At 44.9% G+C, this 27,619-nt stretch overlaps 1 protein-coding gene across 1 annotated transcript; it reads left to right on the top strand.

The window, feature by feature from the left end:
* The first annotated feature begins 17,594 nt into the window (after nt 1-17,594).
* LOC146780147 (transcription factor HES-7.1-like) lies at nt 17,595-27,189 on the top strand. Its single transcript, XM_085637416.1, has 3 exons — nt 17,595-17,720; nt 18,095-18,190; nt 25,358-27,189. Exons 1-3 carry the CDS (start codon nt 17,676-17,678, stop codon nt 25,895-25,897), a joined length of 681 nt encoding a protein of 226 aa, XP_085493542.1. The 5' UTR covers nt 17,595-17,675; the 3' UTR covers nt 25,898-27,189.
* Nucleotides 27,190-27,619: the final 430 nt, after the last annotated feature.

The following is a 27,619-nucleotide window of genomic DNA, read 5'->3' on the forward strand; positions in this document are numbered from 1 at the left end:
ATTGTCGTACAATAGGTTGGAGGAAAATTTCAATATATTCCGAGATATGTTCGGTGGCCCCACCTATGCCCGAGATGATGGGTCTGCCTGGTGGTGCAGTGATATTTTTATGTATTTTGGGCAATACATAAATATAGGCTGCCCTGGGGGTCTGATTGAATAGATATTTAAATTCAATATCAGAGATGAGTCCAGCATTCATCCAAAATCTTAGTGTTGATTCAATGAGACTAATAGTGTCATTCATAGGGTTGTGACTAATCTTGGTATAGGCCTTGGTGTCAGAGAGTTGTTTTTCAGTTTCACCAATGTAATAATCATTATCAAGGAGAACAATATTACCGCCCTTGTCGGCCTCTTTTATAGTAATGTGAGAGTAACCTGTTAATTTAGTCAACGCAAGCCTTTCTTGTTTTGTTAGATTATCTTTAAGGATACCTGGAATGTGGAACGATTTGTCCTCCAACTGGTAGAGTTCAGTGGTGACTGCTTTGTAAAAGCAGTCAATAAGGTAATCCTGTGGAAGTGTAGGAATAAACGAAGATTTTGGTTTGAGTCCACTATCGGTTTGGAAATCAGTAGTAATTTCCAAATCATTCAGAATGTCCTCCATGCTGGGAGTAGTGATAAGATCATAATCTAGTGATAGAAGCATGTGTATGTTTTGAATGTCTTCAATGGTTTGGCCACTACTACTAGAAGTATAAATAGGTACTGGTTGGAGACGTTTCTGATTGTCAAAAAATTTTTTTAATTTGAGTCGTCGTACAAATTTGAACAAATCTATGTGTACCTGAGTGAAGTCTGGCCTAGACATTGGACAGAAACTCAAACCTTTCTTTAGAACATTAACTTCCATATCACTTAAAGGTTGACAGGACACATTAACGATAGACACATCATCTTTACTTTCAGTGATACCAGGAATGTCACATATTTGAATACTATTATTGTGGGAATTTATGCCGGCACTCAATGTTTCTGTGTTCGCGCAGTGGATCTTGTTACCCTTTTGTTTTCTTCTAGCTCTGTTGCTAATTCTCCCCCATCTGGTCCTTTTGTTGCCCTTGGTTTTTGATTGTTGAAACCAAGTCTCGTGCCCTTCCTGTATCTTTCCAGTTCGGATAAAAAAGAGGAAGAGGAAATCCCTGAGACAGTGCTATCGTTGCAATTGTAGGTGTAGTATCACTCCTGATGTCACTAATGTCACTACCAATGCTGGAGAGTTCTGACTAGCTAGCACTAGTTATCCCAACTGTACTTCTGGTATTCAGATCTTTAACACCAGCCCTTGGTCTAATGTCGGCAAATTTTTTCGCAAACGTGAAAATTCGACCATTTTTATAGTCGCCCTCGTCTCTTTTAAGTTTACGAATTTTCTTGTCTCGAATGTAGTTCTGGTGGGCACTCAAGACTTCTCGTAGTATCTTGTAATTTTTCTCAGTTATATCTTTCAGGTCTAGTTTTTTAATATCCTCTTCAACTATTGCAATTTCTTCAAGTAGCTTAGTTCTCTTCCTTTCCGCATGGCGGATGAGGAGATCCATCATACCAAATGATGATGAAGATATGAGATTTTCCCATTCTTGTAATAAGTCAGGGTCAAGGTCTTCAAACGTCGGAAAAATAATAACACGTAGTCCTCTAGGGACCTGTCTAATCTCTATATATTTTTTGAGAGTTGTCAGGTCCCACCACCTAGAAAGTTCGGACCTGCGCCACCTCTCCAATTTAATGAAGAGTTGTTTGAGCCCTTGAGGTTTAGTTTCTTTTGGAACAGTGTTATTGGACTGTATGCTAGGGCCAGAGAAAATGTCATTAAAAACTTTATCTCGTTCATCGTCAAAACCCGCCATATTAGAAAACAGTATATGTGTGTGAAGACAGTAAGTTACAGGAAAAATTAATGTCCTGACGTCGCCTACAGAGAGATTGAGTGCCGGTGCCCACTAATTAAATAAACTGAAAAATTAGGTAGTAGTGTACCCAAAGCTGGGAGCGGACCGCACATCAATGGAACATGTAAATAGTGAAATGAAGGCGTAAGAGTTCAAAAAATGTCAGTGGGTGCTGTTAGCCATAAGCACTTACTACCAAGAAGTGTGCCATCTGGCCAGGGTGATCCCTCTGCATATACTTAAAATTTTCTGTGGGTTAATAGAATCGGTCTCTGCCTTTGTACATTTGGGTATCACTTTCGATTATCTTTATTTGGAGTAGACATCTGCATAGCATCCTCATGCTTTATTTTTCATTTATTTTTCATTTCAGGTTAATAAATTGAAAGGTTCTCATTATTTTTGGGATTCCCCCTTCTTTATTTTTCTATTTTTTCATCTTCTATTCTTCATATTCGTATGCTTGGTTCTATTATTTCCTTTCTGATTCACCTCATTCTTTGTTCTACAGTTCTGGGCCGTTTACGTTCGCTTTGACTTCAATTCTTTTATTACACATATTGGTTCAGGGCCTGGCACATTTTTTTAGCCTTTTGTATTTATTCTTTCTATTCTTTCTGGATATTCACAGATTTTTGGTGATTTCTTTCTCTTCTACTCTTATTATTCTTTCTCATTTTTTCACGACAATTGTTATTTCCCACTTTATATTCTATATATTACTGCCTCATGCAATATCAAATATTTTTTAGAATTCGTTTTATGTCTAATATATTCTTATTGTTTGTACATGGACTGTGTAATTTGGACTGTATATCTCTCTTTTGGAAACTTGTATTTAATTTAAACTTGGCTTATAGAAATCCTTTTTCTCTTTTATTGCATGTCTTCATTATACAGCCTTGAAAAAGTCTTTGTACTTATTCGTGTACAGACGAAACACGTGTTGGCCATTTTCTCGCACACCACATGCATTGAAGATCATTAAACCTCATCAAATACATTGGAACCTGGTTGAATCGTCATTATACTCTCGCCGTATCTTTGTGAACATTATGTAAAATAATTCTTTTGAATTATGAAATTTGTTTGACATTCCAATTTTGTTATTGATTCATGCTATATTTACAGTACAAACAACCGAGTTTACCACTATTGGGAGTGCTGTACAAGCCAAATCATTTGATAATCCCTGGCATCTGTGCTTGCACGCTGCTCACTGCACTTCTTGGTAGTAAGTGCTTATGGCTAACAGCACCCACTGACATTTTTTGAACTCTTACTTTCGCCTTCATTTCACTATTTACATGTTCCATTGATGTGCTGTCCGCTCCCAGCTTTGGGTACACTAATACCTAATTTTTCAGTTTATTTAATTAGTGGGCACCGGCATTCAATCTCTCTGTAGGCGACGTCAGGACATTAATTTTTCCTGTAACTTACTGTCTTCACACACATATATTGTTTTCTAATATGGCGGGTTTTGACGATGAACGAGATAAAGTGATAATGACATTTTCTCTGGCCATAGCATACAGTCCAATAACACTGTTCCAAAAGAAACTAAACCTCAAAGGCTCAAACAACTCTTCATTAAATTGGAGAGGTTGCGCAAGTCCGAACTTTCTAGGTGGTGGGACCTGACAACTCTCAAAAAATATATAGAGATTTGACAGGTCCCTAGAGGACTACGTGTTATTATTTTTCCGACGTTTGAAGACCTTAAACCTGACTTATTACAAGAATGGGAAAATCTCATATCTTCATCATCATTTGGTATGATGGATCTCCTCATCCGCCATGCGGAAAGGAAGAGAACTAAGCTACTTGAAGGAATTGCAATAGTTGAGGAGGAAATTAAAAAACTAGACCTGAAAGATATAACTGAGAAAAATTACAAGATACTACAAGAAGTCTTGAGTGCCCACCAGAACTACATTCGAGACAAGAAAATTCGTAAACTTAAAAGAGACGAGGGCGACTATAAAAATTGTCGAATTTTCACTTTTGCGAAAAAATTTGACGACATTAGACCAAGGGCTGGTGTTAAAGATCTGAATACCAGAAGTACAGTTGGGATAACTAGTGCTAGCGAGTCAGAACTCTCCAGCATTGGTAGTGACATTAGTGATATCAGGAGTGATACTACACCTACAATTGCAACTGATAGCACTGTCCCAGGGATTTCCTCTTCCTCTTCCTCTTTTTTATCCGAACTGGATAGATACAGGAAGGGCACGAGACTTGGTTTCAACAATCAAAAACCAAGGGCAACAAAAGGACCAGACGGGGGAGAATTAGCAACAGAGCTAGAAGAAAACAAAAGGGTAACAAGACCCACTGCGCGAACACAGAAACATTGAGTGCCGGCATAAATTCCCACAATAATAGTATTCAAATATGAGACATTCCTGGTATCACTGAAAGTAAAGATGATGTGTCTATCGTTAATTTGTCCTGTCAACCTTTAATTGATATGGAAGTTAATGTTCTAAAGAAAGGTTTGCGTTTCTGTCCAATGTCTAGGCCAGACTTCACTCAGGTACACATAGATTTGTTCAAATTTGTACGACGACTCAAATTAAAAAACAATTTTGACGATCAGAAACGTCTCCAACCAGTACCTATTTATACTTCTAGTAGTAGTGGCCAAACCATTGAAGACATTCAAAACATACACATGCTTCTATCACTAGATGATGATCTTATCACTACTCCCAGCATGGAGGACATTCTGAATGATTTGGAAATTACTACTGATTTCCAAACCGATAGTGGACTCAAACCAAAATCTTCGTTTATTCCTACACTTCCACAGGATAACCTTATTGACTGCTTTTACAAAGCAGTCACCACTGAACTCTACCAGTTGGAGGACAAATCGTTCCACATTCCAGGTATCCTTAAAGACAATCTAACAAAACAAGAAAGGCTTGCGTTGACTAAATTAACAGGTTACTCTCACAATACTATAAAAGAGGCCGACAAGGGCGGTAACATTGTTCTCCTTGATAATGATTATTACATTGGTGAAATTGAAAAACAACTCTCTGACACCAAGGCCTATACCAAGATTAGTCACAACCCTATGAATGACACTATTAGTCTCATTGAATCAACACTAAGATTTTGGATGAATGCTGGACTCATCTCTGATATTGAATTTAAATATCTATTCAATCAGACCCCCAGGGCAGCCTATATTTATGTATTGCCCAAAATACATAAAAATATCACTGCACCACCAGGCAGACCCATCATCTCGGGCATAGGTGGGGCCACCGAACATATCTCGGAATATATTGACATTTTCCTCCAACCTATTGTACGACAATTGCCGGCCTTTATTGAGGACACCAAAGATGTCCTTAATAAATTGGATCAATTCATCTGGACAGATGATCTCACATTTGTGGCACTAGATGTCAATGCCCTATATACCAGCATCCCAATTGAGAGGGGTATGGAAGCTCTGACTTACTTTCTCTCTAAACGTGATGTATCTTTATATGATCACACCAAAATGCTGTTGGAGCTGACCAGACTCACCCTTGAAAATAATTACTTTAAACATCTAGATACATGGTAATTCTCTCCCTCATTTGCCGACATATACATGGGCTTCTATGAGCAAGAACACATCTGGAGATCTTGTCCATCTGACCTGACTAACCACATCATATACTGGGGTCGTTTTATTGATGATATCCTTCTCATATGGGGCGGTGATATCTTGTTACTTGATCAATTCATATGTTATCTTAACATCAATAACTATAACTTAAGCTTTACGCATAGCTATAGCAAAAAACAAGTTGACTTTCTAGACCTGACATTATTTTCAGACAAAGGCACTGTGGAATCCAAACTCTTCCGCAAAAGCACGGCATGTAACTCTGTTTTACATGCCACTAGTGCACATCGTTCCTCGCAAATCAGAGCCATCCCATATGGAGAAATGACTCGCTTGAGAAGAAACTGCAGCACCGAAGAGGTGTTTCAATTTGAGATTAACAATCTCATAACACGCTTCACCAATAGGGGCTATAAGAATGATATTCTCAAGAAAGCTCACACCAGAATCAATAGAGCCAAATGCACTGATCTACTTAGACCTAACAACAAGAAACGTAGTGCTAGACAGCACATTCCAGTTATCACTCAGTATAATTCACACAGTAAAGAGATCTTTTGCGTCTTCAACAAGCACTGGCATTTACTCAGGTTGGATCATGATCTTGATCCTTACCTCAGAACCAAGCCCACGTTCACATACAAACGTGGTAGAACGTTGAGCAATATCCTCAATAAACCTCAAGGGACACACACCACCAGTGAATCTACTAGCACGTGGCTGCCTATTAAACCTAGGGGTTTCTATAAATGTGGCATGTGCAATGTCTGTCAATTCAATTCAATTCAATTGTTCTTTATTCGATGGTTAAAAATCATCATAAAAGAGTACACATATATACAGTTAAGACAATATTAAATCAGTGTACAGAACATTGAATGATTCTATGTACAAACAAATAGTTCATTATTCCTAAACAGTCCTCATGGGTCACTTCCTGGGTCTAACAATTTAGCGAGTCTAAAGTGCATGATTAATACTGACCTCTAGAGACCCTAAGTCTAAATGCAAATTTCAAAAAGCTAATCACTGCACATAATGTTAGAGGATCGCTAGCCCTTTGTAAAAAGGTCAGTGCCTCCATGGCTCGAGTATATCTTGCCTTTTTCAAGATATCTTTTATAAATCTACGTCTAGGGGTGGTATAAAGGGGACATAAAAGTACAAAATGAAGGGTGTCCTGCGGAGACTTATTGTCGCAGCCGCAGGCACCCTTCTGCTCAATTGATTTACTAAAACCTGCTGGTTCAGCTAATAAATATGGTAAAAGATTGAGCCTAAAACGAGTCATTAAAAACCTCTCTTGAGCATTAAAAAGAACACAAAGGTACGGTTCCATCCCAGCGGTGGTTTCAAGCCTTCTGTATATGCTCACAGTGGGTTTACTTCCTTCTAGAGTACTCCTGGCTAATGCTTTTGATTCCAAAAAAATTCTCTTTAATTTAAACTTATCCTGAGCATTAATCAGTGAAGGATTTAAAAACAATTCATGGTGACCCAGACTTTCTAGAGTGGTCTTTACGTAATGGATCCATGGGATTTTCAAATGTTTGTCTCTGCCCAAACAGTCTTGTATGATCAGCCTGCTTAATGCAGCATCAGGGTTTGACCAAATTCTGATCCAAGCTAGAATTGGTCGAAGGTTGATCAAGTCCTCTAGATAGGGTCTTCCAAGTTCTTTATGGACTATGAAGGCTGATGTGCTGTTGGGGACTTTCAGTATTGACCGAAATATCTTATTTTCTTCAATTTGCATGCCATCCATATTTGCGAATCCCCATACTTCTGAGCCGTACGTGGTTTTTGGGCGACACATTGAATCATACAAATTCATGGTTTGTTCTGGGGCCCAGCGGCCGACTTTTCTCCCATAACCAGAAATTGCACCAAAGGATGCCACCAATTTCCCAGATCTTTCTTGTACGAGGGGTGTGAATTTTAAAGACTCGTCAAAAAGCACCCCTAGATAAGAAAATGTTTGCACCCTTTCAAGAGTATGGGATCCAATTCTGTAGGTAAAGCCAGTCCTTGGCTTATTGCCTGCTGTCATTACATATGATTTTTTTAAATTGACAGACAAGTCTATTGCCTCCATGAATTTGACAAACCCATCAATGAGGATCTGCAAGCTTTTCTGGGTCCGTGCCAAAAGCACCGCATCATCTGCGTACAATAACACTAGGATGTTACGTGAGCCTACCCTTGGGCAATCTGCGTTTAAATTAATAAGGGATTGCTCCAAGCTGTTAATGTACAATGAGAACAAAAAAGGAGCTAAAATACATCCCTGCCTCACCCCACTTGTGCAGTTAAAAGATTCTGTCAGTCCCCCATCTTTGTTATAACGAACCCGTGCAGAGGTTTCTCTATGCAATTCCCTCAATATGTGGATTATCCCAGGGTCGATTCCGAGTTGGGTCATCATTACCCATAACTTGTTCCTTTTGACGTGGTCAAACGCAGCGGCCAAGTCCATGAACCCCAGGTACATAGTTTCATTGCTGGTTTTAGTATATTTTGCTATCAGCATGTATAGGTTCAGACATTGGTCGCTGGTAGATCTCCCGGTCCGGAAACCATACTGGGCGTCTGAGATAATGTTTTTGTCCTCAGCCCACTCGGTCAATCTGTTCAAAATCGCTCTTCCCAGGATTTTGGCAGTAACATCTATCAGGGAAATGGGCCGGTAACATTGGGGGTCGTCTTTATTGCCCTTTTTAAAAATGGGTACTATGATGGCCGTAGACCAGGACCGTGGTAAACCGGCCATTATAGTTGCATTTATTACTCGGGCAATAATGGGCGCCCAGAGATCCACTTGACTCAGAAACAGGTCTGGGGGGATCCCATCTGGACCCGGAGCTTTATTTTTGGTGAGTCCCTCAATGCCCATTCTGATCTCTTGCAGGGAAAATACAACCTGATTGCACACTAGATTCGTCTCCCTCTCTTTTGGGGAACCCACCTCCCCGTGATTATACAGACCCTCGAAGTGGGCAATCCACTGTTCAGGGAGAATGTTTGATGCGACCTCCGGGGTATTATTATCTAGAAAACAAGGGGAGTTTATTAGTCTCCAAAATTCTGTGATATTCCTGTTTTCAGAAGCCTCCCTCAGGGCCGCCCATGCTTCCCCCTGCAGGGTGGCTTTCCGTCTTTTTAACTCCTTCCTGTATATGGACCTGCATGTTTTAACTTCTGCTTGATCCCTCGGTGTACAACTAAGGGCCATTTTTAAGGTTTCTAGTGCGAGTGTACAAACCCTGTCAAACCATTTTGGTGCATTAGGGTGAGTTTTCTTAGGAGCCTTAACCGACAATAACTCATTGACCAGACTCGTTATTTGTCCAAACACTTTTATAAGGCGAACCTCTGTCACCAAGGGATCTAGGGACTCATCAATAAAAGACTTGCCTCTATCCATCAGGGATTTGTAAAATCTAGCCCCATCTATTTTTGCCCACTTAAGTCTTCTGCCCTGGGCCGTTACAGTTTCTGTGATGCCATCCCTGGACTTGATCTTTTGCTTACCCGGATGCAGGAGCTCCATAACCAGAGGGTTATGGTCACTAAACGGGCACCACTCTATTTCTACTTTTATAATCTGATTTTTTAGACCTCTTGAAACTAAAAAGTAGTCTATGTAAGACGAGCACCCTCTGCCTTTGAAAGTGGGGGGAAGTCTTCCATCCGGGCCCAGGGGCATTCTATCCACTGTGTGCTCGAGGTCGTAGGAATAAATCAACTTGCCCCATTCAGTACCCCTTAAAGAGTGACTAAAGTGGGGGCCTTTTTCTACGGGGCATTTTGAGCAGTTGCTATTGATCGGGAACAACCCTGGGCATAAATGACAGTTCAGGTCCCCCATAACTAGTATCCGGGGTGCCACGACCCCATGAATGGGAGCAAGTTCAAGTTTCAGTCTAGCATCCAGTTCCCTCATGGTGGTGAAATCATTTTCCGAGAGGGTGGCATTATACACGTTAAACAAAACAAGACCCAACCTTTTATTACTAAATCTCAGGGCCTGAATGTTCCAAGCAAACCAGTCCACCTTGGACCATTTGCCTTCTATATTTAAATCGATGTATATAATCAAACCACCCTTAGCCCTACCTGAGGGGGTATTTTGAGCCGGCGTAAAAAAACACTTATAACCCGCCATATGAAGATGGATATTATCCAGAGCCCAGGTTTCTTGTAGGCAGATGATCTGAAACTGGGCAATATACTGTCGCCATTCCTTATTGTGGAATTTCCCTGCAATCCCTGCTATGTTCCATGAGATGATTTTCAGGCCCTCTTTCTCCGCAATAACGGACCCTACCACTTCCATTTCTTGAATGGAATTAACCCAGCCCCCTTTCTTTCTGTAGGGAGGTTTATGCATATCACTGTCCTGGTGTCTTAGTTCCATGGCTGTGATACATGTCCCTGAGGGTATATGTGCACAGCCCCCCTCCAGAGGGTCTAAGGCCCCTACAGTGTTTAATAAAATCCTACACCCTCCTCCTCCTGGTAATGTCTGCCCAATTTGATTGATCCAGTCATGTCGGGGGGTATTACCTTCTATCGGGAGTGCCTGGTCGGGTATATTCTGTTCTGTGTCAACCTGTTCTAGGCATGAATGGGAGTTGGGTAGTCAGTCAATCTCCTCTAGTGACCTTAATGGGGCAAACCTATTTGCCCAACGTGGGTGCCTTCCTTCCCAGGAACCTGTCATTTGACGCGGGGAAATTAAACCTCCATTTATACCAGAGTTCCAACCCGTTGCACCCCTCCCTACATTGTATTGTCCCTCTTTTAGTGCCTGCTGACTTACATAAAAGTAATTCAAAGGAAGTGGCCTTATGGCTGTCATGCGTCCAGATGGACCATAGCTCAAGATGTGCTCGACCACCCTCCTGTCCCTAAAATTGGCAATGATGCAGTTTCCCTCAATATTTTTTGGCCCATTCCCTATCCAATTCACTCGTCTGACCAGGAGGATTTCCCCATCCTGGTTATTGGATATTGGTCTATTTTGATTAAGCCAAAAGGTGAGTTTATTTTTTAGCTCCTGATGGGATTCTTTCTGTGCCTATTTTAATTCTGGAACCCCGGCAAAGACAACGACCAACGGGCACGCTTCTGGGGGGGAGATTTATAGTGGGGAGCCTCTTATCTATTGGCGTGGACCTATCTTCGTGGGCAACTATGTCACTTGAGGGGCCGACAGGGGGTTGACGCTGTATATCCGACTTCTGTTTGCCTACTCTGTTATTAGAGCACAATTCACCCACCCCACAAGTATCTTTGCTAGGAACGTGTTCATGGGGAACAGGTGTGTTATGAATTTGTGCAGATATTATTTGTACATTCCTGCTATCCCGACAATTATTCTGCATTTGAGTTACTAGATTGGGCTCTGAGGTTCTAGTGGAGTTACTTAGAGGGCCTATTCCACTATCTTTAGTCACTCTATTCTTTAATTCGCTTAAGATTTTGTCCAGCCTACTTGTCACCGGCTTCAATTGGTTAATTACCAGTGTTTCTAACTGGGCCTGTAGGTCTGACATAATCTTATTAATCCAAATTGGAGGCTCCACTTGAGAAGGCGTTTGTGTGACCCGGTCAACCCCGGTGAAGTTCCTTCTGGGTGAGTTAGTGCGCATAGTTATACGACTTATATTCTTGCGCTTTCTTTGAACGCATGTCTTCTTTTTATTTGTAGTGACACGTTTAGTGGGGCCTCGTTCCTCCTTATTACTATTAGGAATCAATTGGGCACATGAAATGTCCTTCTCGCTAGTTACAGGGGAATTAGGGGGTGAGATCAACATGACTTCCTGCTCTTGGTCTTGTATTGTTAAGATGGGGTTAAGGTCAGGGGTTAAAGACAAGCGCCGCTCGGTGCGCTCAATTTCACTCGACACAACCCCTAGCGCTCTTTTTAACATGCGATCAATAGCAGTGGGCTGCATGATAGCGGGGAATGCAGAGCTGATGTCCTCTTTATGTGTCAGAGAGGCCTCGGCAATATTACGCTTCGCTCTCACCGAGCGTGTCAATGTTTTACCTGCCATGCTTCCCCTTTTTACAGAACACTGTTTATGCCACTATCTTGGTCTGTATAGTGCACCCCCCGCTATCGCACTTTACCAGACAAGCTAACTCAAAATGCTGGCATACAGGGCTTCCACACCTCTATTTCAAACAAATTGTCCCAACAACGATTACAAGTCCGCTGATGCAAGTGCAGGAGAGTAAGTTAATGTCTGTCCTTTTATACCCTAAGGTCACTCAAAGCATTACTCACGTGAGGGACCCCAGATGGGCCTGATCAGGGGAATGGCCCGGCCCAGCCTCGTTCGGCCCCGGACGGCCCCAGGCGGCCCGCCCTCTGCCCGGGCTCAGCCCGGCGTCGCCCGCGCACGTCCCGCGACGCGGGGGGAGCCTCTGATTAAGTAGCGCCTCCGGGCACGCTGGTGTCCGGCAGGAAGTCCGGTGGGAAGCAGGGAATGGCGGGGGTTGTAGTTCCCCTCTGCTGCGGAGAGTAGTGGAGGGTGGCGGCAGGGGAACAAGCAACGTCAGGGACCCGCAAGCTGCCCGGTTCTGCCTGCTGCTGCGTCCGCTGAACTCCGGATCAGATAAGAAGCCCCCCGCTCTGCCGAGGGAGCCTCTGATTAAGTAGCGCCTCCGGGCGCGCTGGTGTCCGGCAGGAAGTCCGGTGGGAAGCAGGGAATGGCGGGGGTTGTAGTTCCCCTCTGCTGCGGCCAGTAGTGGAGGGTGGCGGCAGGGGAACAAGCAACGTCAGGGACCCGCAAACTGCCCGGTTCGACCTGCTGCTGCGTCCGCTGAACTCCGGATCAGGTAAGAAGCCCCCCGCTCTGCCGAGGGAGCCTCTGATTAAGTAGCGCCTCCGGGCGCGCTGGTGTCCGGCAGGAAGTCCGGAGGGAATGGCGGGGGTTGTAGTTCCCCTCTGCTGCGGCCAGTAGTGGAGGGTGGCGGCAGGGGAACAAGCAACGTCAGGGACCCGCAAGCTGCCCGGTTCTGCCTGCTGCTGCATCCGCTGAACTCCGGATCAGGTAAGAAGCCCCCTTAAGTCAAAAAAGCCGCTTCCCCTTCGCTAGAAATTGTGAGCACGATTCAGACCCTTTCACAGTTTGCTTGTTACCTTCTAGTTCGTCCAGTTTGGTTGGTGCAGCGCTAAATCAGGTCCTTTCAGTAAAGCGCTTAATATTGTGTTTTAGAGTCACTTTGAAAAACTTTTCGCATCTTTTGCTTTTTCCACCACGGAAAACGCTGCTTTTCCCTCACCATCTGATTTCGAAATTCACTCCGCCGCCGCGAAAACCGCCGTTTTCCGCCGTTTTCTTTCCACGGCGTTTCCCTCACTCTACAAACATCTTGCCTCAGAAAAACAACCGCAATGTCTGTCAATTTGCAACCAATAAGATATCCAGTTTCAGTTACAATACTTGTCAAGTCCATAAAATCAATCATTTCATTAATTGCAACTCCAAGCATGTAGTTTACTGTATTACATGTCAGTGCAATCGCATTTATGTGGGCAGTACAATACGCCCTCTGAAAGACCGGATCCAAGAACACATCAGGGCAATAAGGAACAATAACATCAATTACCCACTAGCTGTGCATTACAACACTGAACACAGCACGTCTGAAATATTACATATTAAATTTCATGGCATAGATAAGCTTACCTTAGACCCAAGGGGTGGCAACAACACGTTGGCTCTGAGAAAACTAGAGTCAAAATGGCTTATCAAATTAAGATCTGTCGATTTAGGGCTGAATACTGATCGCGAATTACATGTATTCCTTAAGGATTAATGATCCACATTACGTGTATAGGTGCCTTCTGTTTATCTGTTCATCTAACTGAATCTGTTCTATTTTTGTGATGACGTTATGTCTGTCATCTATTTTAATGTATATTGCACTATATTGCACTGAAACGCTCATGCCATTATCATTTCGTTTTGACATCAATTATTGCTTCATCATATTATGTTGGACTTCTGTGAAGTATGTTGTTTTAACTACATGCTAGAATCCATTCCTGTGATCATGCTGTCTATCCATCTTTTGACATGTGTGGGTTGTACTATTACATAGCACATAAGGTCTTTTCTAATACTGGATGTATATGATGGTCTAAATACATGCCCATTTTAATTTCTGGCAGTTTGTTGTCTATCCACCTCTGGATTCATGTGGATTAGACGACTATACAGTGCGTTGGGTCTCTCTTACAACTACTCTTGATAAATCTGTGTCTGTATCTCTTCCAACTATTTTACAATTTATCTACCTCATTACATGATCCTTTTCTATCACGCTTACATGCTCTAACTGTGCCATCATTCTATTGCCTAGTCTGTATATCAGTATTATCTATCAGTTCCTGCTAACGTTGTCCTCACCTTACATATTGGGCTTCATTTTAGCCTCTTATCTATACTTGATTTCCATACATCTTATTATGCTTGTACGTTTTTTAAGAGTCTCAAGTCGCTCTATATTCGGCGCATTGAATACACACATACTGAAGTTTTATTCTCAGTACAGACCGTTACATTTTCATGCCCACAACACACTACAATATGGCGCCCATACGTGTGCGTAGTCCCTTTTCTATTATTCTTTTCATATCACGTGATCACCTATTGGTGGTCACTCTCATTTACTTCCGTATTTAATCACTTGGCGCCTTCGCGCACCTTCTGCATTACAGCGTTATCAGGCGCTGTTATCTGCTCTTTTGGCCACTTCTCAAGAGTTTCGGTAAGCTTTTTATTCTCGCTATGCCTTCCGTTTTCTTGCTGATCGATCCTTCAACGAGGTTTTGATCATTATAGTCTGTTCATTACACTTTATACGTTTACTCTACATTTGCTTTTAGAGTCTGCCACATGCACCGTGACTACCCCATGACTGCAGCACACACTTTGAACCCGTCACCCACTGTGGGGGTGAGTTGTCTTTTTACTTATTTGATTATTTTGTTACCGTGCACATGCTCACTCCTTCATTGCTATACACGCGTTTCATTTTGCTCCCCATGTTTTTATCTTATTCAGAATCTCGACAACTCTTCTAGCTCTACACATGGATAATTTTAGCTATTCTCTATATGACACTGGATTTTGAGTTAATTCCAAGATTGATTGTGGGTGGTGAGTTGCTACTTTTTCCCCACTTTTCATGCTAATATTGGTGACTTTATACATGCTCACTCTTTTATCGATACTCATTTGTCCTATCAATCACCCCATGCTTTATTAATTTCATTTTAGAATTTCACCTAGTCTTACGTTTGGATACACTCGGCTACTCTTTACATGATATCGGATTATATTATTAATCCTCTTGGAAGCATATTATGATCATTGTCCATACTTCATCGTCATTTTGGGGGTAAGTCAACGTTTATTTTTATTTTTATGCTTGTTAATCTCTTACACAAGCACCATTTTCTTTATTAATCATATCTACGATTACTTCTGATTCGTTTAAATATATCCCCTTGTGCCATAACTTGGACCATTTTGACTTGACTTGATTGTCATGTTTATGAATAACTTGTTTTGTATTAAACATGGCCTATGTTTCCCACACCTTGGAGTAAGGATTGGTTTGTGGGTACTCAATGGGTGGAACGGGGTCGCTATGGGGGGGGGGGGGGTCCGGGATCAATAGGAAGCTGGGCCTGTTAGCAGGAGGTGTATTATTTTTCAGGATATGTTACAAAGTTATGCTGTCCTGATAATTTCTAATTACTGTTAGAGATTCTTTATTACGCAGTTTCTTGGTGTTATGTTCTGTGAGGGGGCAATAGAAAGATTTGAATGCAGGGGCGGCGGCGGCGGCTGGGGGAGAAAAGGGACGAAACAATGCAGAAAGGGCGAATCAATGTAAAAATGAGGTGGGGAGAGGTAATAAAACAATGAAAGCACATGTGAACAACCATTGACGGGCACTGAGAGCACGCAAAGCACGCGTCCCCACTGGTGTAGCTAAGCATGTCACACGTGTAACATACAACACTTTAGGGTCCCCCGGCTGCGCTGTGCTGAACGGCGAAGTGGGTGCCCCTCCATTTCCCACCGCCCCCCACAGGAAGAAGTGCTGGCGACACGAGCCGAGCGGTGTGACTTTCTCCACTCCCACCGTCCACGTGGCAGGTGCGGACGCCAGGGTGGAGAGGGCTGCATGACAATGGACCCGAAGCGTGCAGAGACCAAACGTGTATGCCAGGGTGACAATGAGGCACAAGCCTGTCCGAGAGACCCCCACACGAGAACCACAGTGCCTGCATTTCATGTGCGACCGCCCTCCGCATCACAGAGTGCTGTCAGCACCACTCTAGCACAACACACACATCCACTGCATTAAAATGGCCATGCGTCAAGTAGTGGGATGCACAACCACGACAAACCAGCACCACACATTCCTTCCTGCACCGCTAGCATTTCCTCCATTAAATGTGTCATGAGCGAAGGGTCTGAGGGCCCCACCTAAATCACTACACACTGACCTACCTGTACTACGAATGCTTCTCTGCCCCACACGGCCTTTCGGCGCCATAATGGACTCCGTACCACGCTGGCCTCTCTGTACCAAACGGGGTTCTCTGCACCGCACTCGCCTCTCTGTACCACACTAGTTGCTCTGCACCATGCAGGGCTCTTTGCATCACGGTCGCCTCTCTGCACCATACAGGGCTCTCTGCCCCTCACCTTTTCAGTAAGACATTTTTACCTCTGCGCCACTTGCCTGGTGCCACTTTGCACCATACCGTCCTGTGTGAACGTCATGGGCTTCGTGGCAATGCACCGGCCTCCATGTAAAAGCCTCACTGCACTGAGGCCAGTACGCCATTCTCTCTCCATATTACGCGGTCTTTCTGCTCCACGTAGACGTTGCTGTAAGGCCCTGTCAGCTCTGCACCACACAGGCCACTCAACCACGTGAAGCTCTCCACACCACATAGGCGGCTCTGCTCCACATGGAACACTGCACCACGCAAGCCACTATGCACCACATGAAACACTGCACCACAGAAACTGCTCTGCACCACATGAAACACTGCACCGCATAGGCCGCCCTGCACCTCATGAAACAATGCACCACACAAGCCATTCTGCACCACACGAAACACTTCCCCACATTAGCCGCTCTGCACCACATGAAACACTGCACCACACAAACGTCTCTGCACCACTTGGAACACTGCACCGCACAGGCCGCTCTGCACCACACAGCCCGCACTGCACCACATGGAACACTGCACCGCACAGGCCGCTCTGCACCACCCAGGCCGCACTGCACCACATGGAACACTGCACCACACAGGCCGCACTGCATCACACAGGCCACTCTGTACCACTTGAAGCTCTCCACACGGTCAGATCACATAAGATGCGCCGCCAGACGGGCTTCTCTGCACACAGGATTGTCTGCAACGCGCTGCATTTGGGAGAAAGGCCGTTGCAAAAATTAGCAAATTAGGCTTTTTAAAAGAGTTTGCTGCCCACGATTTACTTCATAAACAAACTCCGTTCGACATAAAATTCATGTTATCAATAAATATGGTGTATGTCAGGAACGACATGTCCTATTAGCCATATCCATCTAACCCGATGTACAAATATGTCTATAATACGCCCTGGAGTTAAAATACTTCCACACATTTAGTGAAAGAAGCAACAAAATCATGCAAAACTGGTTCGCGCTGTTTTACGCATCAGGCTTAAAGTTTCTTTAGCAAGGATTGGCTCGTGTTCCTCATCACCGAGAAGAATTTCAGATTTTGTGTTCATTTCTTCAAATAATGTGCTTTTGATGGTCTGCTTTGCCTTCCTTTCTTTGAGTGGAGTGAACCTCTGGGATAAAAGAGGGGCGTGGGGGGGGGGGCAGCTGCCCTTTGGTGTCCGGGTTTACAGGGGGTGATTGCCGGCACGCTCTCGGCGGCATCTCTAAAGGCCGGGAAACAAAGGGCAGCAGAACAAGGTGTGAACGGCCTCTGCCCTCCTCCCCCGGCTCACATAAAGCCGGCCTCCCCCACAGACCCTCAGACACATTCACTCCTCCTGCCGCTGCAGAGCTGCCTCCTGAACTCGCTCCCACGCGCAGCCATGAAGAAGTCATCCCCCGAGAGAGCCTTCAAGGGCATGAGAAAGGTACATGTCCGATCGGCCCCTGTCCTGGTGACTTGCGTGGCCCTTTGGGTTCCCAGCTCCCCTTGATCTCGAGACCTTTGGGTTCATAGACCTCAGCTCTCCTGGTGTCTTGTGCCTTTTATGTTCACATAATTTGCTTTCGTGGAAGGCGCGAACTTTGGGTCACGTCCCCATCACCCGCTGCACTTCTTCCTTGGTCTGTTGGTTCTCTGAGTCCCGTTCCTCTAGTATTTTGCGCTGCTAGGGTTCAACCTGCCCCAGGGCCCAGCGGTCCTCGTATCTCTCACTCCCGGGATGCAGAGGCTCCGCCCCTTCGCGCTCCCTGGATGCAGAGCTTGGTCCTAACTTGCCTCTTCTCCGCGTTTTTCCCTCAGCTCCTGAAGCCCGTGGTGGAGAAGCGGCGACGAGAGAGGATAAACTCGAGCCTGGAGACTTTGCGGATGCTGCTGCTGGAGAAGGGGCCGAACGAGGTGAGCATTGACCCCGTGTACTCACAAAGAATCTGACTCCTCTCGCAAAGAGTGTTTCCTGTGCGTGCGTAGCGCCCTCACTGTGGCTCTGTGTACTCCGGCCGGTGTACGCGCAGTGATCCCAGGGGCCAGTGCGCACGGTCCTGGTGGCCTCTGGACGCCGTCGCTGTGCCAAGAGCGCGCCATCGTCAGGGGTGGGAGGACCTGGGGGTCTGCAGCCCCCCTAATCGAGCTATTGTCGGGGAACCTCTAGGGGTCGGGGGTCATTCGCGTTCCCAGACGAGGAGAGAGGCTACCCACACACTTCTACTGGCGCTGCGTAAACGTTTTCAGATGGTTTGGATTATGCGTGCAACCGGCGATCCTATGGGTTTCATTCTTTAGTTATCCACATGCAGTGGCGTAACGGAACCCTCCCTCCCTGTGAAATAAGAAGAGGGTACCCCCTTAATCCCCACATCTCATAGATTTGCTTTGCCTGAAGGGTTTGGGGGGGTGGGGGGGGGGGGCTGCACAGCAGGGGCCGCAGGGATCTTCCTTACGCCCCAGTCCATATGATGTTATAGTGTGACACTATTTTCTTAATGTGCTATACGGAGTGGCACACACGTGGACTGTCTGGCTGTGGTCGGGGGACCGAGAGCGGGCATCAGGAACGATATAGTTCATCAGGGATCAGACTGTACGATAACTCTTGGGCTGGGGCTCATGGGAAGGGGCCCATGCGAAGGAGCTGTGCCTTAGGGTAAGGAAAGAGGCCGGTCATGAACCGCCTACACAGCTCGGGTGAGCTTAAGCGTTCGTGGCTGGCACGTGCTGTGATCTAGAGCGCTCTAGGTCCGATCCTGAGAGGGACGTTCATCTGTCGAAGATCGAAAAATTGTCTCTTATTACGTTGGCGCTGAAAGCAATAAGTGCCAATATAGCGTTCAGAAACGCCGAACAGCTGCGAAGCGCGCTATTACATGGAAAGATGCGATGTACTAGTACACTGAAAGGAGAGCTCCGCGTGACAGCATGCATGGAGGTGAAGGGGTGGGTGTGCGAGGGCGGTGTGTGCCACAGACAGAGCGGTAAGCATGACGATAGAGTCCGGGATTGGTGTGCGAGGGCGGTGTGTGACACTGTGGCAGAGAGTCGCTGCCACTGAGGCCACTACGGCGGTGGAGGTCGGGGTAGTGGGGGGGTGGGGGGGGGGGGGCTTAAACCTGAGTGGTAGAGACTGATCTTTCGCTTTCGCAGAGCCCTCACTCTACACCACCCTCGGTCACTACTTGAAAGGGGAGGGGTCAGTGGTTGCAGGCCGCTCTCCTGGGCTGCCCAGACCTGTCACTCAAAGTGCTGCAGACTCAGTTACTGAAATATTTGCACCCCGTCACTTTAAGGATCGCTTGGTACGGATTTCCACTTTGAAAGTGCCCGGATGTTTAACGGCTGCGAGGGCTCCAGCGCTGGTTACATCGCTGCTTGCTGCTGGAAAGAGAGTGCTAGTTTCAGAGTGCTATGGAGTCTTTTTAGACTGCCGGTTCGGGGGAGCTCCAGTACTAGTTACACTGCTAGGTCCTCAGTGCATCAGTGCTGGGTGCAATGCTTGTTTGAAAGTGCTCCGGTGCTGATTACATCACTGGTTTGAGAGGCTTCTATGCTGGATAGATCGCTCCCGAGTGCTCCACTGGTGGCTGCAGAGCGCGGATTTCAGCGAGGTTGTTACTTTCAGGGTGTCCAGCCCTGGTTAGTGTGCTAGTCTGCTAGTGTTCGGTGCTGCTTTGATTGCTCGTTTCTGAAGGCTGCAGCGATGGTTCCATTGCTAGTTTAAGAGTGCTCGCTACTGGTTAACTTGCTAAACAAGCATTGGCACAGCCAATAGGTCTCGCTTTTGGTACCTTATAAGTATTTAGTTATGCAGCACAATATCCTTGGTGCAACAACATCAACTGTGGCATGGCTAAACACGTATACGGTCCCAAAGGCGAGACCTATTGGCTATGCCAATGCTTGTTTACTTTTTGGTAGGACATTTCCAGGACTTCTCAGCAAGCCTTCTAAAGTTTTAAAGGAACAGTACAGTCAGTTGTCAGTGGTTGTACTTCAAACACTTCCCTCAGGATTATCACCTTTAATGAGACAGCACACCAATTCTGGCAATGATGTTAGACCTTTAATTGGAAGGGACCAGTACTCTTCGGTAAGGCTGCTATGCTTTTAGTGGGTCACTGCAGCTGGTTCTAAGTGCCAGCACTTCGAACTGGACAGAATGCACACTTCTCTCCTAGGCTGCTATATCTGTAATGAGACAATTCTCACAGTGATGTTAGCCCTTTAATTGGACAGGGCCAACACTTCTCAGTAGGACTTCTCTGCCTTTAATGGGTCACTGCAGTTGGTTCTAAGTGCCAGCACTTCGAACTGGACAGAATGCACACTGCTCTCCTAGGCTGCTATATCTGTAATGAGACAATTCTCACAGTGATGTTAGCCCTTTAATTGGACAGGGCCAACACTTCTCAGCAGGGCTGCTCTGCCTTTAATGGGTCACTGCAGCTGGTTCTAAGTGCCAGCACTTCAAACTGGACAGAATGCACGCTGCTCTCCTAGGCTGCTATATCTGTAATGAGACAATTCTCACAGTGATGTTAGCCCTTTAATTGGACAGGGCCAACACTTGTCAGTAGGACTTCTCTGCCTTTAATGGGTCACTGCAGCTGGTTCTAAGTGCCAGCACTTCGAACTGGACAGAATGCACGCTGCTATATCTGTAATGAGACAATTCTCACAGTGATGTTAGCCCTTTAATTGGACAGGGCCAACACTTCTCAGTAGGGCCCACTGCAGCTGGTTCTAAGTGCAAGCACTTCTAGCTGGAAAGAGTCAACACGTCATTGCTAGACTGCTATATCTTTAATGAGCCAATAACTGACAATTCTCACAGTGATGTTAGTTTTTTAACTGGAAGGGGGTAGTACTCCTCAGAAGGGCAGGTATGCTTAGTTTTAATGAGTACTGCAGTCGGCTGTAAGTGCCAGTACTCCTAACTGGATAGAATGCACACTGCTCTCCTAGGCTGCTATATCTTTAATGAGACCATTCTCACTGTGATGTTAGACCTTTAATTGAAAAGTACCAATACTTCTAAGCAGCGCTTCTGTGGGGCTGCAGCTGGTTTAAGTGTCAGTACTTCTATCTGGACAGAATCAGCACTTCATTGCTAGAATGCTATATCTTTGAAGAGACAGCTCCGAACATTCTCGCAGTGATCTTAGACCTTCAATTGGACAGAAGGACCAAGACTTTTCAGTAAGGCCTCAGGTCTTCTATTCTTTTAAAGGACACGCACGAGTATTGTCCAGCAGGGCTGGTATACTTTGAATGGCATACTAAAAGCACTTCTTAGCAAAGTGCCTGCAATTTAATACTACAGTATTGAATTCTCAGTAGCTACACTTTGAACAGGATTGTAGCAATACTTTGCACCAGGGCTACCATGTTTAAAATTTGACAGAATCAGCCCTTATCGCAAGGGCTGCAATCCCTTCAATGTGAAAGTGATATCACTTATCACCAAGAAGGCTGTACCTTTAACAGACTGTAGGTGCACTTTTTTTTTTAAACGGGAATGACCCGAATGTCTCATTTCTGCAATAATGAGATAGTGCCGGCACTTAGTAGCACAACTGATTTACTGTGAACTGGATATTGCTATCACTTATCAGCAAGGCTAAAATCCCTTTAATGGGACCCTTAGCTGGGTGCTGTGGCTCCAATGGGACAATACAAAGATTTCACAACACTGCTCCCAGACAAGTTATGGGAAACTACCAGCAGGGCTACTTTACATTCGAATGGGACAGTACGAGCACTTCTCATCGGGGCAGCTTTATTTTTTAATGGAAGAGGATCAGCACCTCTCAGCACACTGCAGTAAATATATTAGCAGAGTACCAGAATTTCTCAGCAGGGATGGTTTACGTTTAGTGGGACAGTACCAGCACTTCTCTGCAGGCTGCTGTAAATATATTAAGACAGTATCAGAGCATCTCAGCAAGGATGCTTTACTGGCAGTGGGGCAGCAGCAGCACTTTTCAGCTGGGCTACCTTTTAATGGGACAGTGCTAGGACGCCTCAGAAGGACTGTTTTATTTTGTAATGGGACAGTGCTAGAACGCCTCAGAAGGAATGTTTTACTTTGTAATGGGGCAGTGCTAGAGCGCCTCAGAAGGACTGTTTTATTTTTTAATGGGACAGTGATAGAACGCCTCAGAAGGACTGTTTTACTTTGTAATGGGACAGTGGTAGAACTCCTCAGAAGGAATGTTTTACTTTGTAATGGGACAGTGCTAGAACGTCTCGGAAGGGCTGTTTTACTTATTAGTGGGACAGTACTAGCACTTCTCAACAAGGCTGCTTTACGTTTTAGTGGGACTGTACAAACACTTCTCAACAAGGCCGCTTTCATTTTTAATGGGACAGTACAAACACTTCTGAGCAGGCCTGTGTTATCATTTAACAGGGCAGTCACAGCACTTCCCAGCAGACTGTTGTGAATATATGAAGAATATGCCAGAATATCTCAGCAGGGAGTCTTTCCTTTTAGTGGAACAGAAGCAGGACTTCTCAGGTGGCTGCTTTACTTTTTATTAGGACAGTAGAAGCACTTCTCAGCATTGCTAGTTTACACTTTAAATGGACAGTACAAGAACTTCTCAGCAGGGATACTTTATTGTTTCATCGGACAGTAAGTATCAGTGGACTCAGCAGACTACTCTAAATCTATTAACTGAGCGTCCCAGACCTTCTCAGCAGCGATGTTTACATTTAGTGGGGCAGTGCCATAACTTATCAGCAGGGCTGCTTTACTTCCTAATGGGGCAGTTTCAGTGCCGCTCAGCAGACTGCTGTATATGTATTATAAGAGTACCTTAACTCCTCAGCAGGGAGGCTTTACTCGTAGTAGGGCAGTAGCAGCATATATATGACCAAATCCGCTATACATTTAGTGCTACACATACCAGCACTTCTCATTACGTAATGTCTGCCACACGTTTAATGGAACAGAGCTAGCACTTCCTTTCAAAGAACCCACATTTTCTGTCCTTATCTGAACGGAAGACGGAGGATCGGTATAGGAAGAGACATATGGAAAGATAGAGGAAAAAGCAATGGAGCTAGAAAGAGAGAGAGAGAGAGAGAGGTGAGGGAGAATGGAGAGAAGAGAGAAAAAGCGAGATGACAGAGAGAGAGATGAGAGGGAGCAGAGAAGACAGGGAGAAAGAAAGAGAACGAGAAAAAGAACATTAGAGGGAAGATACAGTGAAAGAAACGGAGAGAAAGACATGTAGAGAAAACGAAAAGAAAGAGTGAGGAAACAGACACAAAGAGGAAGAGAGAGAGAGAGAGAGTGAGGGGGGAAGACGGCAGATAACACAGGGAGAGGAGAAAGGAGAAAAATCACGAGAGACTGGAGAAAGATAAAAGGCGAAAGAAAAGGGAGGAGCGGGGGGGGGGGGGGAGATACAATGGAGAGAGAGAAGCAGCCAGAGAGATATACAGAGTGGTTGAGCAGGGTGAGGGAGAAGGAGAAAGAAACAGAAAGACAGAAAAAAGGATATAGGACATATTTTCAGTAGACTGTTTACTAATGATGTTAATGAGACCAAAGCTTTTTAGTGTCCCCGTGATGATTAGATCTCTAGTGTTGGTTAGTTCGCTAGTTTCCGAGTGCATGACTGCTCGTTATATTGCTAGTTTCAGAGTTATCCTATACTAGTAAGATTGCTATTGTGAAGTGGCTTCGCTGCATCGATTGCTACTTTCAGAGACCCCCTGTGCTCTGCAGATTGCTCATTTCCGAGGGCTCCACTGATGGTTAGATGGTTGGGTCGAAAGTGCTTTATTGCTGTTATAGTTAGAGCACCAGTTCCAGAGTCTAGTTAGATTGCTAGTATTTTAAATCCTCCATCGCTAGTTTGGTTGCTTCTGCGAGAGTGCTCCACTATAGTTAAGGTTAATAGTTTCAGAGTGCTCCACTACAGTTTACTTTGCTAGTTTATCGTGCTTCAGTGCTAGTTAGATTGGTAGTTCTGCGTGCTCCAGTGCTAGTTAGATTGCTAGTTTCAGAGTGTTACAGTGCCAATTAGGTTTGTAATTTCTGAGAGCCGCAGTGGTGATCAGATAGCTGGTTTCACAATTCTCCAGTGCTGGTTAGTTTGCTAGTTTCAAGGTGCTTCGTTATAGTGATAGTTTGAGAGTGCTACTGTGCTGGTTACACTGCCAGTTTCCGAGGGCTCCATTGATAATGAGATAGTTAGTTCCAAAGTGTGCCACTGCTAGTTAGAGCGCTAGTTTCAGAGTTTACCATTGCTGGTTAGATTGCAGGTGTTTAAATGCCCCATTGATAGATTGGTTGTTTGTTTGACAGCGATCCAGTACTGTTTAGGTTGATAGGTTAAGAGTGCTCTCCTATAGGTTAGTTAGTATGAGAATGCTCCAGTGTCGCTCTAGCACTTCTCTGCTAGTTAGATTGTTCTTTGGAGTTTGTTCCAGTCCCAGTTATAGTTGTTTTGTGAGTGCTCAGTGTGTGGTAGACTGTGATGTGTGCAGTCGAAATCTCGTTAGACTGTACATTTGTTAGTGTTCCTGTGCTAGTTAGGTTGTTACCTCAAGAGTGTTTTATGTCTGGTTAGGCCAACACTTTGAGAGCTCGCCACTCAGCATTAGACAGCAACTTCAGAACACGAGTACTTGCAGATTGACACTTTGAGAGTGCTCAAATGCTCGCCCCAGTGTTGGTTAGACTGTCGCTTTAAGATGAGGGGGCTCTGTTATTGTTTGAACTGTCACTTTCAGAGAGCGCCAGTGCTGGTAACACTGCTACCTTGAGTCCTCCGGTACTGGTTAGACCTATACATTTAGGAGCGCTCTAGTGTTGATTGGATCATCAATTGCACAGAGCTCTGATGCTGATTAAACCATCACACTGAGAGCAATTAATTGCGGGTTAGAATCATTTTGAGAGCCCCACAGTGCTTGTTGAAGTGTCACTTTAGCATCACTCAAGCGTTCATGTACTATAACCATGGTTGTATTTTTTTAGGGCATGTGCCCATTTGTGTCATCTTCACTGTATCATTCCCAAGTTCTCATCCAAGCATTATGTTTCTTGTTTTGCAGAAGTTAAAAAACCCTAAGGTGGAAAAGGCAGACATTTTGGAAACTGCAGTGCAGTTTATCAGAGCTCAAAACCAGAGTCTCGAGCCCCCACCTGATGAACGGCAGATCCACCAAGCTGGCTACCACAACTGCCTCCAAAGAGCCGCCTTCCTCTTGAATGCCAACCAAGACATTGCACCGGAGAGGAAAGCTTTCCTCGGTGGATACTTCGCTTCGTGCCTCAATCAGCTGCAAACCTCCTCTATGCTGCTCCCACCTGGGGCCAGCTCCTTGAGAACTACAGTTCATGAACACCTCTCGGAGACCGGCACAGCCCTTTTTGGAGCATCTTCAGAGAGACAGATGGACATATTTTCATCCACGGAGAACCTGCCTTCTCATCCAAATAGGTTTGCTGTGTTGCAGGCCCCACCACAGCCATCTTGTGCACATCATCAGAGCTTCCAAGATGGTGGTCTGCACACCAGCCGGACTGTTGGACCCCAAACAAACAATGACTTGCCAGCTCTGATCTCTGCAGTGTGGAGGCCCTGGCCTTAGGTGCATGCCGTGTCTGGTGACCAGCACCAGAGAGGTTCTTCTTCTTGGAATGGACGTCCCTCAGAAGGAAGCTCGCATGTGTTACGTCTTTGCTCAAGCGTGCAGACATCTTGTTTAGATAAGATGTGGAGAACTGAAGCAAAAGGCAAAGAGACCTCTGGTCAAGGTCTGGAGCTCTAGAGGTCTAATCCCTCTGGATTCTTGTAGGTCTCATGGCTGTGTGAAGGGACATATTTGCTGCTTAGTACTAGGATGCACCACATTCCTCCCTTTGTACTTGTTTCAACCACGAACCACACGGGCAGTGATGGATCCTATGGCCTCTCCCTTTCATACCCTGTGGTATGTAGCAAACATTGGTGGCCTCAGTAAGTGGTTGAATCAGAAACACCTCACAATAGCCCCAGTGGTACTAGTTCTAGATAAGGCCTCACATTATGTTGAGCTGGAGGATGGCATCCTCTGCATCCCTTTGAATGGCAATGAGAGGTACCCAGAGGCAGAAGAGCTGGACAGTGGGTCCATGCCAGCTTTCGTGACCTGTCAGTGGCGCTGCATCCTTCCGTACTCTCAAGTACATCACATGTTGACTATTTCTGAGCTCAATCAGATGACTTATCTTAGACAGTTCTCTGCCATTCTAGCCGTCAATGTGATGTACAAGCGGGGTCACTGGATGCCTCGAGTACCTTGAGGTACTACAGCCCCAGGCAATAATTACCCCCAACCTACACTAATAAAGCAGGGATGATGTTTTCTAACATTTGACAAATATGGTGTTTTTTCATTGGGGAAAATTATTTTTAATTCAGAGTAAACTCTATATTATTTTCAGTTTCTTGAGCCTTCTGTGCAACATGATCAAAGCTTGGTGTTTTTGTGGATTTTGTTCTGGCCCCCACTGGTTCCTAATCCATCCTGAGAATTTGTGGACCTAATGCACAATGGCACAGGGGTGTAGAGGAGGGCACAGGGCAAGACCTATTTGACGAGGAGGTGTGGTTGTCAATGAGGCAGCGAATTTGATCAGCATAGAAGCTGCCACCACCACAAGGAGACCCCAACAGTCACATAAACATATGTTATCTCCGACATGGTGCCCGACACACAAAGGTATGGAACGATGAGCCCTGTGTTATATGCGCCTGCTCTATACTTGATCTGTAACACAGTATTGCTCATGGAACAATTGTCAACGATAATGTTTACATATCTCCATGTCCCCATTTAGGTCACTTTATTCTTTGCACATGTATTCTATTGCCTAACAGTGATGTTATTTATATTTTTGCATATACTGTGATAATTGTAAATATATTTTTCTAATAAAATAATGAAACTTTTGCTCATGTTCTGTGGCATTTGTCTGTGTGTGGTAAATTCAACAACCCAAATATGTCTCAGATGTTTGTCCAGCATATGTTCTCACTCTCCCACAGATAACTCTGCTGTGTATGGTCCATGTGCGGCCATTAACTTCTCTGCTGTCTTGTCTGAATAGCCAGATGTATTTCTACACTATGCGATAGGCAACTCTACTGTGTATGTATCATATGAGCCTGCATAGCCAGAAGTATCCTGTAGGTGCCTGACAGATGACTGGACAGAGATGAAATGGAAATTAGTGCAAACACCACCTCAAAGAGACTTTGAGGCGGTGTTTGCAGTCTTTTCTTTTTATCCCCTCATAACACACAAGAACTGTGAGGAGACCCCCTAGTA

The sequence above is a fragment of the Triturus cristatus genome, chromosome 12 (assembly GCF_964204655.1).
Source record: "Triturus cristatus chromosome 12, aTriCri1.1, whole genome shotgun sequence".
Classification (NCBI taxonomy): domain Eukaryota; kingdom Metazoa; phylum Chordata; class Amphibia; order Caudata; family Salamandridae; genus Triturus; species Triturus cristatus.